The 13,074-nt window shown below is 35.1% G+C and overlaps 1 protein-coding gene across 4 annotated transcripts in view; it reads right to left on the bottom strand.

Moving 5' to 3' along the window:
- The window catches only part of CSNK1G3 (casein kinase 1, gamma 3), a 62,855-nt gene extending 51,355 nt beyond the window's left edge, over positions 1-11,500 (bottom strand). For all 4 annotated transcript variants that reach the window (XM_009893798.1, XM_009893799.1, XM_009893800.1 and 1 more), the window contains exons 1-3: positions 11,323-11,500; positions 7,467-7,507; positions 1,203-1,272 (exon numbers count right to left, since the gene is read on the bottom strand). In XM_009893798.1, coding sequence (XP_009892100.1) covers positions 1,203-1,272; positions 7,467-7,507; positions 11,323-11,500 — 289 coding nt within the window. The remainder of the gene's footprint in view (positions 1-1,202; positions 1,273-7,466; positions 7,508-11,322) is intronic.
- Between the last annotated feature and the right edge of the window lie 1,574 nt (positions 11,501-13,074).

Below are 13,074 nucleotides of genomic sequence, written 5' to 3'. Positions count from 1 at the left end.
TGAATGTATGGGAAAGTAAGTTTCCCTGAAAAGAGTCTTTAAAGAACAACACAAAATTTTGAAAGCTACCTAATTAGAGAAACACTATACAGTCTGTGCATCCATGAATTTTTGATGCACAATATGATCCTGAATTTTTGAAAGTGAAAGAAGTATAAGAAGTATACAGCACATACATTCAATGAAACAAAATGAAAGCAGCATGGGCATGTTCATTTTGTATGCCCTGACTTTCACAGATGACTTCTCATCTTAAATAGTATTTTACTGTAGTTTAAGCATAACTTTAAAATCATAAAATCCAAGCTGCCTTTGATAGAAAAAAACCAAGCAAGTGTGCATGTGCAAGGCAACTATTAACAGTCCATTTTATACAGTAAGTAACTACATTAGTAAAAAATGGAAGAAGTAATGAACTATATGACCTAGGAAAAACTGTTCTAGGAATTAAAGGAACATTTTCAAGGAAAAGATATCCTAAGATTTTTTCCTAGGATTCTCTTGATATAGGGAAGATTTGTACTCACTTCCTTAGTTTAAGCAGCTTCACATCTCGCTAACTGACTATATACAGTTTTGTGAAAGGCACAAAGATGTGAGAAGTTTTAGGTATTGCTCACCTATAAAAGCAAAAGGTCCCCTCATGAGAGGGGACTATCGTAAGAGTGTTTCTGGGTGTAAAAGCACCAAGGGAAGTAAAATGAGAAATTAAGATCTTAAACTGCATTTAAAATTAAACTTTTTTAAAAAGTATAAGAGTCTTAAAACTAGTAAGCAGCAATATATTCTGTATCAATGGAAGTGAAGTAAAACTGAAACGGAAGCTATTTAAGTACCATAGCAACAAGTATGTGAGCAGTAGATTATCAATTTGGTCATTTATAGTGTTTATTGAAAGAACACACTGAGAATACTCTAAGACTGCTTAGTTTAAGATATTCCCATATGCACACAAATTCTGTGATATTTAAGACTTATTACATAGTCTTAGGATTTCATAGACACACTTAAAAGAGTGGAACAAAAAAGTCTTACAATACTAGGAAAAAATATACATGAATCCACTGACTGATGGGGCTTTTTTCTGCTTTAAGTAACTAGGGACACTTCATTAAATAGATTTATACGCCTAAATCAGAAAACTTCTATGAAAAAGTGATCCTGGATCAAATCACAGTAAAATGCATGACACTGCTTTTTACCTCCAGATCCTAGCTGCTTGTAGAATCTGTATTCCAAATGTAGCTGTGGTGCTCTCGACTTCATTGGCTCCTGATTTAAAAACAAAAACAACATTTAAAATAAAGCCTCTCTGCCAAAGCTTAAAAACTAATACAGTAACCTACTACCAGCCGAACTAACCCTACTGCTTCCAAGCTACATGGAAAGTTCAAATGTTTCTTCTGAAATGACTGGTAATTAAGGAACTAAGGAACCTAAACCTGTCAGGTGAGACTATAGAGCATAGGGACATTTACATCATGGGACTGGGGCCAAACAGGCAAGCCCTATCACAGACCCACAACGGAATAGCTAAAAAATAACTCTCTCCAAGCATGTGGGTGATGTGGCTTGCAGATCTCAAGAGGTGGCATTGATATGCAGCTTAACAGATCAAAAAGACTGTCCACACACCTGTTACACATGATAAATTTATTTATCAAAAAACAGTTTTAGCCTAGGATCTTGACAAAAAGATACCAAATCCTTCCACCAAATAGTAACAGCCTAGTAGAAATTAAATAGCACTATTCTAAACTATAAATTCAAAACAACAAAAAAAAAAGCACTAGAATAAACTTGTAGTTCCAATCTTTCTTTTCCCAACATAATTTACATAAACTAATGAAATCTCAGTTCTGTGTTCTACACACTAATATGGCAAGGTCTCAATGAAGTGACATGAGATCAAGGACAGGAACACACAAGCAGCCTAAATGAAAGCCCTAACTTCTTGAGTATTTCCCTTTGCAAAGCAAAGGTACTTTACCATAAGATTCTTAAAGTAATTATCTTGTACAAGATAAGTTCAGTTTCTTGCAATATGTAACATCCTCCAATTCATCGGTGAATTTGGACATTAACAGTGGTAATTTGGACATTAACTGTGTGGTATTCCTACAAAGACTACTCTTAATGGAATTGCAGCATGTAATTAGTAAGACCATCAATCAACGTATCAGCAATAACTGATACTGCTGGATGTCAATTTTCAGGAAAAGTTTGGGCAAGGTGCTCGTCTCTTCCTTCACACCATCTTCTCCACAAGCTAACAGTTTATTAACCTGTGTTGTTTCCCAGTGGCACATCCAGGCCATAGAAACCGTGATCCAATGTGCAATCAGGAGAAACTTAGTTCTCTTCCTCAATCCACCTCCCCCCAACACCCAGATGTTACTGCTGCTGTTATAGCCAAAGCCCCTGTCAGGGTATATTTAAGTATTTGATTTTGCCAATAGTTGGGTTGAGGGCCAATAGCAAGAAGAGGACAATGTAACAGTTTCTATAAAAAAAAAAAAGAAACAGAATTTAATATATGCTTTTTACGCTCCAGAGCACTCATGCTAGCTGAATACTGGAATTCCTTGCAAAGAAGTGACCAAGAACTAAGGTGATGATCCTTCACAAAATGAATTACTAAGCAAGACTAACTGAGCCAAAAGGTCCTACTTACAGTTTACGAGGAGAACACATGAAATTGACTGTCAAGTATTAAAGGCAGATATCCCTTAATAAAACACTTCATTGTAAATATGGGCCTTAGCAAATCAGTGCAACTACCAACCTTCAGTACTCAACTTTCAGAGGTATAAGTAAATTCACTGTGAAGCACGTTACTGAAACATGTTAACCTTTTACAAAACCACACAATTTTCACTACTGGTTTGCCTGCAGTAGCATTATACAAGTCTGTTTACTACAAAATATACCTCTCTATATAGTGTCTAATTAAAGCTTGTAATTCTGCCTGCTAGGAGGAAAACATTTTATTCCAAACTCTGCATGTCTGTTGAACACACTAAGACAAGACACTGGCTTATGGGCAGTTTGATTTTCTTCAATTATACAGTTTTGCCTTAATTGATAGTACATTAGCAACTTAATCATCATGCAGTGTTATAAGATGCTCCCATAATAAGGATGAAAAATAGCTTGCATGCATTAAGTTTACATAAATAGACCAGAAAAAAATCTCCTAGGGGAAAGAGAGAGCTCCCTATTTTTGACATACGCATCTACACTAGCAGGAAGCATTCCTGAAAAGCCTGCAGAAGGCAAATGTTCTCAAACAGTCAAACAAGTCTACTTGACTGCGCAAAAGACAAAGACTGAAGTTAAACCCTGTCTGGCAGACAGACAATTAAAGACTTTTATTCCTCTCAGTAACAATGAAAAAAATGTGGTAATATGTACTTGTATTCCATTTATTGGCTGACAGTCTTCTGGAATTGTCCTATTTTTATACAGAGGATAAGATATCTTCCTGACTGTTCAATAACTCCAAATGTACAAAGGAAATACAATCTTTCATTCAATAAAAATTGTGAGAGGGAAAGCACAATAATTTTTTTGTTCCTACACATCCCATTTTCCACTATGCGGTGAACTACTGATCAATGAGAAAAGACAGATAAAACTAAATCAAAAAAAAAGGTATGTTAAATGTAATCTTCCACCATAACATAAGAGTGAAGAAACACCAGTGTAACTACATTTTTATGAATAAGTCTAAAAAGCATAATCAAGAATAAAAAAGAAATGGCAAATCATGGATCTATTTTCATTAGTATTTCTGTACATTTCAGCATCTAAAAATAAGCTTGGGAACACATAACTGTTAAAACATTATGTTAATTCCAGAAGACTTTGAAGCCAACTTCTCCTCTTACCAAAATAAATTAGCGTATTTTGTTTACTTGAAAAAGCTCAGGTCTTCACCTAAGTATCCTGAAAGAACTGTTCCAGGATTTCTGCAGTGTTCTGTGAATGGCCTTCACTATACTGCTTTCACATTCAAGTCTAACTATTTCAGAGCTTCTATATTAAAATATAGATAGCTTCTTTTCCCTGAAGAAAAGCATTTGTCTCTCTTAATGAGGGACTCAGGGTCTTGCCATGATCAAAGAATTAATGTGCAGTTCACCAAGCACCAATTACCTGAACAGCAGAAACAACAGTTCTTTAGTTCAGAGAGGTTCTTTTGAACCAAGTTTTTTCCCCTCCTTTTTTCTTTTGTGGGATGCTTACACATTCAAACAAAAAAATAAAGACACCTGAAATGTGAAATTTGTTTCACATTCATAATGTATTTTTTTCAATTATTTTTGTGCCAAATATATGGCATAAACAACTATACAACTCTCAAGATATGCCACTTCCCTTCAAAAGGGGTTGAAGACAAACAGTTTACTTGCTCTAACCACAGGAGTAGAAGTTTTCAAGAACTCTGATGTTAACCCAAAGCACAATGTAAACATTCAGCTATTACCTACTTTTCATGGTTTTAGTAGTCTAGTGAGAACTCCTACTCAGTATATCTTCTGTTTCTGCTTCATATTTTCTTAAGCAACAGCCAATAAAAGCTATTTTCCGGAAAAAAATTCTTAGAGGTAGGACTGATTACAGGAAAAGATCAGTCTATTCAACAGAGTTGCACTTGATTTGCATTTACTACAGCCTTCTAGAGAGGTTCTGAAATGGTGTCATTCTAGACTGCAATAATCCTTTAAAAAAGGAGGAATAAAAACATTCCAGCCTTGGACCCAACCACAACTTCTTTCCATACACACCCCACTTATAATTTTAAGGATTAAAATCTTAACATTAATCAATGAATTAAAGATTACAGATTAAAAACAGCAGTGACGACCTCATAACTTTCTATCTTGCACACAAAGACAGAAAGAAAAATTGACTTATTTCCAGAAGCAGCTCAAGCAGAAATTCCTTTAGTTGGTATTTGATTAGTGGTTAAGTATCATGCAGAAAAGTTTGGGAAATGGAGAAATTTGGCAAAGGGAAAGGAAAGAAGAATGAAAGAGGGAAGAGTTGAAAAGGGAATAGGAGATTTAAGGGAAATAGAGGCTCATGTAATAAAAGTAAATCTAACAACAAATGAAGACGTGAGCAAGAAAAGTACAGTTTATGTGTACCACAAGGTTATTGCTCAAGAACTACCTGATCACAACATTCCAGTTTTTATACTAATAGACCAGCAGAAACATACAAACAGAAACACCACTGAACAGTGCACAACTGATAAAGCCCAGTTCCTAACAGTTTCATTCCAGTTCTCAAAAAAGGCCGTTGTACCTTTGGAACTTGAGTATCTGCCCAACCAGAACAGGCCATAATAAAATAAGCCAGATTAAGCATAAAATCCTGGAACTGTAGCCATTTTACCAGAATAAATATTCATTTACATATAAACTTTATACATTTAAATGCATACCTGGTATGACCCTCAGGCCTCACACAGAAAAACTGTTTAAACTATTTACCTACATAACTAAGTCCTGAAGATGCCATAAGCATAAAGAGGAACATACAATTTTGTCCATGAGGCAAATATTAATTCACCACAATAAAAAGTTTAAGCCAAAAGTTATAGTTACAAATTAGTAGTTATAAAATCCATTTAATTTTACATCAGAAGCACTCCTGCAAGCTGCTATATAAATGCAGCTGCTATAACTCATGGTCTTGAGAGAAACGCACACAATCCTCCTGCACTAGAGTATATGTTACCATCTATACACAAAGCATCTGGCATTGGAGATGTCTTGCTGCCCACAACAAAACAGTATGTCAACAATGGAATGTTACCGTGAGGAACACAAATACAATTTCAGGATATTCCTGGAGAGATTACCACACCTGTACCTGACACAGGTTACTGCTCAAACTACAATACATACGTAATTCAGGTAATCCCATTCAGGAGGGCTAAACTTGAACTATAACACATGCAAAACAGTGAGGAAATTAAGAGTCCTTCATTTAGGATAACAAAACAAAGACTGAGCATTAACCTAATGACTGCTCTCAAAAAAAAAAAAAAAAGGAATTACTGCCAGAGATACGGAAAAAAATCTTAGGCTTACATTTTAAAACAGAAAGGATGGTATATCACAAACAAGTACAAACAACCTAACTGTTAGAATAAAGTCCTGTCACTGTCTCCAATAGAAGAAAAACAGCAAAAAAGCAAAATTCAATTAAATCCTACATCTGCTTTTAGCAGACTGAACCTTGTGACCCAAGTCCCTTCCAATTTGGAAACAAATTCAAGAGCACTGAAAGATAGTAAAAAAAATGAGAACCATATTAAAAGAATCCACTAGTTCTGCCTGCTAATAAATGTATTTTCATCTTACAATGACAATGCAAACTCCTGTGTTGATTCCCACTATGATTCCTTCCACCTTTTGTTTATTGCAAAGACACTATAGCTTTTCATACCACTAATGTAAGAGGACAACTCGAAAAATTAACTACATATTCAGATTTCTTTAAGCACTAGTAGTAAATTAGAGACATACTTTACTACACTGTTTCTTTACTGACTTCAAAGATATTCAATAATGATATTTCAAGGTTTTTGCATAGCTGTAAATGAACAGCTGTAAGACAGTAATTTGGAAACAAAGTAGAAGTTGCCACTGGACAGCATCTTTCAAAGTTAAAATCGGTTGAAGTAGTAGCCTAAGCAAAGCACTGATACAAATATTTTTCAGGAGTTATTTTATATATTTTTAATGCTTTTGAGATTCCCCATCTAGAGCCATGTATTTCTGTTTTCATAGTTGACCTTTCACTTTATGGAACTAGAAATTCACCATACTGTGCTATGAAAAGCCTTCTGTCCCACTGCAGCAGCAAGAAATTAATGAGTCCTAAAATTCCTTCAATGACAATAAGTAAATTCAGCTGTTTAATCTTGAAATACTTTGGTTGCAAAAACAGTCATTTACCCAGAAGCAAAACACAAAGTAATCTGAGCAGTTCTGACAAAAGATTCAGAAAAAAGCAGAACAATGACATACTGACAAAATATCTAAGTGTACCATGTTTCTAAGTGAAGGAAACATTTTGTTATAACATCATTGCAAACACAACAAATTGACAGATTCACATTAAATTTGGTGTTGTTCTACTTGTTGCACAAAAAGGGAATCTACTAGGAAGACTGCTGAGTATATCCTTGAAGTAGCAGCCAATTATCATCAACTTTACAAATACAGATTTAGCTCTGAGAACAGCAACAACGATTAACACTGGTTTTACTCTATATGGCCAAAGCATATAATTACATCTATCACTAACTGCGTTCATCTAGCCAGTTGAAAACATACAGGACTATTAAGGATTTCAATTAAGGAAATCAAACTATTATATATGAAAGGAAATTTCTAATTAGCTTCTCATCCCAAATACTTTAAAAATAAATAAGTAAATTAACTTACCAGCTTAATTGCCATATATTCATTTGTGTATAAATTTTTTCCTTGAAAAAAAGAACAAAAATAACAATGTGAGACACTGGTTTTCCTGTTGAAGTAAAGTGTCATTTAAAGCTAAAGAAAGTCTTTGAAACATTTTTGATCTAAGGTACTAGGTGTTCTGGTATCGACTTAAAATGTGGCTATATTAGTCTGAGACCATGCTCCAAAGACAACTTTATTCTTGAATTGTGTGAGAAGTGGTAGTTTTCACTGAGAGAGATTTTCAGCTAATTCACCAAGTTTGCAAAATATTTATTTACTAGAAAAGTTTGAAAATTGGTAAATCACTGTAAGTGGAATGTGATATTCTAGATTTTCACATTTATTGCTGAAAACAATTTTAAAATAAATTTTAAATAATCATATGGTTTTGGAACACCAGGCACTTTGTAAAGTTAGAATTAACTAGGACTATTTTTTCCCCTCAATTCTGTAATTTACTACCTTAAAGATAGGACAAACAGGGCAAGAATATTACTGCGTAAAATTCTTACACCATTTGGAAAATATATCTGCTGCTTTAAAAGAGATTCTGTAACTGGATAAGGATATTTCAACAACCATTACTTCAAATTTTATGCAATGACTAAAATATTAATTAAGCTTTATAGGTGTAAAATTAAAAAATAGCAGATAAAAGAAAAAGCCACTTCTGACACTTTTTTTCCTTCTACAGTCTTCAAATGAGTTCTGTGTATTATTTTTAAGGACAAACCTACTTTTTCTCTGTAATATTGCTCAGGTCTGAATTTCTTAGGTTTAGCTCAGTTTTGTTAAAGAAATCAAACAGGTAGAACACGTGGATCAAGACAAAAAGGTTCCCTGCAAAGACAGTTATATTTATAGTCAAAGACTATGAACTCAACTTTAACCCTTGTTTTTAAAAAATAGAGTACTCTGGAAAAGCTGAAAAAAGATATATTAAAATCACGTCTGCTAAGGAATCAACAAAGCAAGTTACTTGAAGGCTGTACAAAAATAAACACAGAATCAGTATGGGCAGCATGCCCTAATCTGACCACCAAAAAAATGGGTAATTCCAAGACCTATCCAGGGACTAAAGTGGAAATCCTGACACCTTAAATAGCTATTTCTTATGATCATTTGAGTTACATTTTGGACAAAAAGTGAACTTTGTTTGAAGTTGCTTCTGTATCTTTGCATTCTGTCACAATCTAAAGACATTAAAAAGAACTCTTGCAGGGGCCCTGCTCATTCAGTCTCTTAGACATATAAATCAGCTACTGGAGTAGCTAACAAATTCCGTTACAGTTAAGAGACTGGATATTGTGTTCCAGTAGACAAATGCAGTAATGACAGGTTTATCATTTTGAAGAAACATCAGAAGAAACTGATGACGAATGTTGAAGAATGTTGAAGAAACATTCCGAAGAAACTTCAGAACTTTATGTGGTGATTCAAGACAATCGTCTCTTGAGGACAGCAGATTTGACACCATTGTTGATCTATCTCTAAGCACAGAACAGTTTTTCCTAATGCATCACATGCAGCAGCAACAAGCTCTCTTTTACTACCCCATCAGTTTATCTTAACTGTAACTCGGAAAAGCTTTAATCTTAACAGCTCAATATTCAAAACAACTTAGTCCTTTGCAAGTTAATGGTTGCACATCAGACAGTCATTGCCAATTTACCATTTGATCCACCAGCCACTACAGAAGCCTCCCCACTCCTTTCTCCTCAGGTGGAAGATCTACAATGGCTACTGATTTATAACTGTATTTTTATCTCCTGAAGAGCAACTTCACCACTCTAATAACTTTATTCCTCCTTTAAGTCTTTAAGATTTGACCCTGAGACACATGCTCAATATATACTCCAGTTCGCAGAAGTACATAAAACAAAGTGCTTGTGCACATCTTTGTAAGAGGGATGCCCGCTTTCAGTTACTTGCTACTGTAGTAACATAAAAATAACAAATTTAAATCAGAACGTGTAATACCAATCTTAACTCCTGCTTTCAGTAACTTACATTTAAGACATCTTACCCCAGAAATAACAACAAACAAGGATCTGAAATATCTACTACACATGCCAAAAAAGCAGACATTAAACAGAGAAAGCCTGCACTTGCCCTGGTGGCTGACAGGATGGTACACTACAATATCCTCTTCCTCCGATTACTTTTACTTCTTTGTCCTATTTTATTTCAGTACTATCAGACTTAACTACTTTAATATTGTATTTAGAATGAAATAGGTTATTTCACTCTGTATCTGCTGAAAGAAAATGAGTTAATCTGATATCGTTCTGAAATAGATAATCCACTCTGTAAATTGTGACCACTCCCAGATAACAGACAGGAAAAATTTAACTTTATTATAGTTTACAATTGCCTTCAGTAGTAAATGTGACATTAATTATACCAGATTCATTTAGTTCATGGAAAGGTTTAAAATAAAAATTATCATTCAAAGCCAGTTTAGAAAAGTTTAGAGTAAGTTGAAGACAGTTTCAGCCTGACTTGTGAACTGCAGAGGCACATATATAACACTGCAAAGGTCAAAATGCATCAATCCTGTTTAACTATTAATAGGAATAACGAGAGTACCTCTTATTGAGACTGTGTTAAATTCAGTATCTCCAGTCAGAGCTCCAGCAATGTTATCTTTCATCCCTCTACAGTATTAATAGCCTAAGCTTGTTTACATTCTGACTCAGACTAGATATAAGGCCCACAGAAGCACTATATTAAAAACGTCATATTTTATGCATGTTATAAACATGCATATATAAACATGTTATATTTTATGCAAACACTATATTAAAAGTATTGTCTGAAGGACAATGAGTAGTAGTCCTACCAGAGGCAGAAGATAACAGAAATACACCACCTACGTAGCCCACCCTACTATCAAATACCCTATTTTTGAACCCATTTCCCTTTAAACCTTGACAGAGTGCATTAACTCAAGCCTTCCAGGAATACTGGGATAAATTCTTGTCATGAAGTGTGAAGTTATATTTGTTAACACACAGAATTCCCAGATCTTGAAAACCTTGGCTAATCACGCTGTCATCATGGAAATTTAAGTCCCCCAAACTAAATATTTCTCTTCCAAAAGCACACACCCACTATTTAATGTCTATTTTAATAAGTGGTAATATTTCCAGCTTTGCTACCCAAGTTCTTAAAAATTCTACAAGTCCTTCTCAGTCTGTCCCTTCTTCATCTTTTGATTTTCATCCATCTGCTCAGCAGGGAACTAAGTGACAGAATCCCCAGATTCTCTCTACAGATGGATTCTCACTTCCCCTGTCTAACAGCAGCTCACTGTTTACAGCCTCACTACGCTGATGATGATGGAAAGGAAACCAAGGAATTCAAGTGTTTGCTGCTACTGAAAACACTCTAGCGCCTGCTATACTGTCCCCAAGAGATCTCCAAGACCACAGTACTATAAGCCACACCTACAGGGGGAGGATGTGTTTCATGTTCATTTAGTCCCAAATCCATCTGAAAAAATGCTTCAGGAAGCCAGGAAAGGTAGCAAAATACAATAACCATGAAATAATTTCCAGCACCTTAGAAGAGATGACTGACTGAACTCAGGATAGCACTGCACAGTTACAAAACATTTGTAGTCCCATAGTCTTCTGCCACAGAGATTCTTAATACACGATAGGGCTTGCACTGGCCAGGGTCAAGCCACAAAAGATGTGCAAGGAAAATTTAACCTATCTGAAGCTTGAAAGTAGTTTGAAGACCAATATGGTGTATTCATGTACACATTTTCATGCCTAGACTGCATACAGCAGTCTTGAAAAATGTAAACTGACATAAACAAGGATCTTACCTAACCGTAGTTCCCCAAAGTTACCGCATCCAATTTTTTTGCCAACTCTGAAGTTAGGTCCAACCATTAACACTCCAGAATTTGAAGAACCAGTTCCACGTGGATTATGACCTGACCTCCCACTAGGCCGTCCCATTCTTTCATCTGGCTTGTCCTTGTCTTTCTTTTTATTATCCATGTCAAGTTTACAGTACTCCACTTTGATTTCTTCCTCTTTTTTAAGGATCAGTACAGGCGAACTCCAACGGGAAAATGTGAAAATGAAAACATCAGCAGTGACGTGCCCAGCTGGTTACTGTCAGTAAGCAGTCAGCAGTAGTGTGTTCATCCCATTCGCAAAGCCTTGTTAGCGTCTGTAGTAAGATTATATCTCCAGAATGGACACCAGCAGCAATATTTCCTAGTATTTACAGGAATTCTGTTAAAGAAAAACAAAGTTATTCAATACAGTAAGATTCTTCTACAAAACATCCTCTCCCTTCAATTAGTCATACAATTAAGCTTAACTAATTATGTTTGCTTTACAGATCTTTATGAAAAGCACTACTGTAAGGTAGCAAGCCTTAGGCACTGTAAGTCTCTGATTCTAGCACATAATGGCAAGAGATACTGGTGGGACTGAAGTGAGCTAAAAAATATCAAGGCTTAATGCAACAGATACTAAAAAAACTCACTGAACAACCCTATAAAGCCACAAGTAGACACACTTAAAATGGACATTTAGACTCCTATTGCATCTTATGCCACCTATGCAAAAGAAAGCATTTATTTCTGGTCTGTCCCACCCCCCGGTAGTATCTGTTCACCTAAGGAAACACTCAAGCTGCACAGTTACTGAAGTTATCGAAAGATACTCAAATTTAAAATTACTACATTATCTTTTCTAAATTCTAATTTCTGAGATGCACAACTTATAAACGCATGGCAAGGACACTTCAGTTCTCTCACTAACTCCTAGAGTCTGAAAATAAAATATATTTACTTATTCTCCCCGTCCTATTTAATTACATTATAAATTTGCTTCCCCACTCACATTGCGCACCATTTAGCATCATTGCCCAGACACTAATTCCAACATGGATTCCAGCAAAAACATAATGTTAGCTTACTACTGCAATAAAAAAAGCTTTCATTTTTATCTTGCCCATAAGAACAGTAGTTATTGTTTTCTATTTGACAATAGGGTTTTAAAAAGAAGAATTCAGAAGATAGTTGGCTACTACATAGCCAATATTTCAGGGTGAGTTAAATATCTGTTCAAAATTATTTTTGCTATATTTGCTTCAATGTTGCAAAACCACTGCTATACAAGAAAACGTCCTCTGAAAAAATAATGTATTTTATGTGCTACAGCCTATTCTAAAGACAGTCATCAGGAACTTATTTTAAACACTTTGAACTGAAGACACTTTCATCTCTTAAACCCATTTCTCAAAGTAAAATTATTACTCACATCATAGCTTATTACAGCATTTTAAAAATCAAAGAACCAATAGAGAAAAGAAACCAAAGAATATGAACAACCACTCAAATAACTGCATCTGCTGAATCATGGATATTCATAGCATGGTCATAACTAGACAATATTTAAAAATCACTGACCAACAGCTGACTAACCTATCACCTCAACTGTGAAGCACGTGGAAATTTGTTTAGCTAAGAAACATGAGCACCCTACTATGAAAGGGGGAACAAAAGACTTGTTCCAAAAACAATCAAAAATGCAAACGCAGGTTTCAGTCCAAGTATACT

The sequence above is a fragment of the Charadrius vociferus genome, unplaced genomic scaffold (genome assembly GCF_000708025.1).
Source record: "Charadrius vociferus isolate BGI_N301 unplaced genomic scaffold, ASM70802v2 scaffold158, whole genome shotgun sequence".
NCBI lineage: Eukaryota > Metazoa > Chordata > Aves > Charadriiformes > Charadriidae > Charadrius > Charadrius vociferus.
Note: the sequence above shows the minus strand (reverse complement) of the source record. Positions and strands in the feature narration are given on the sequence as shown.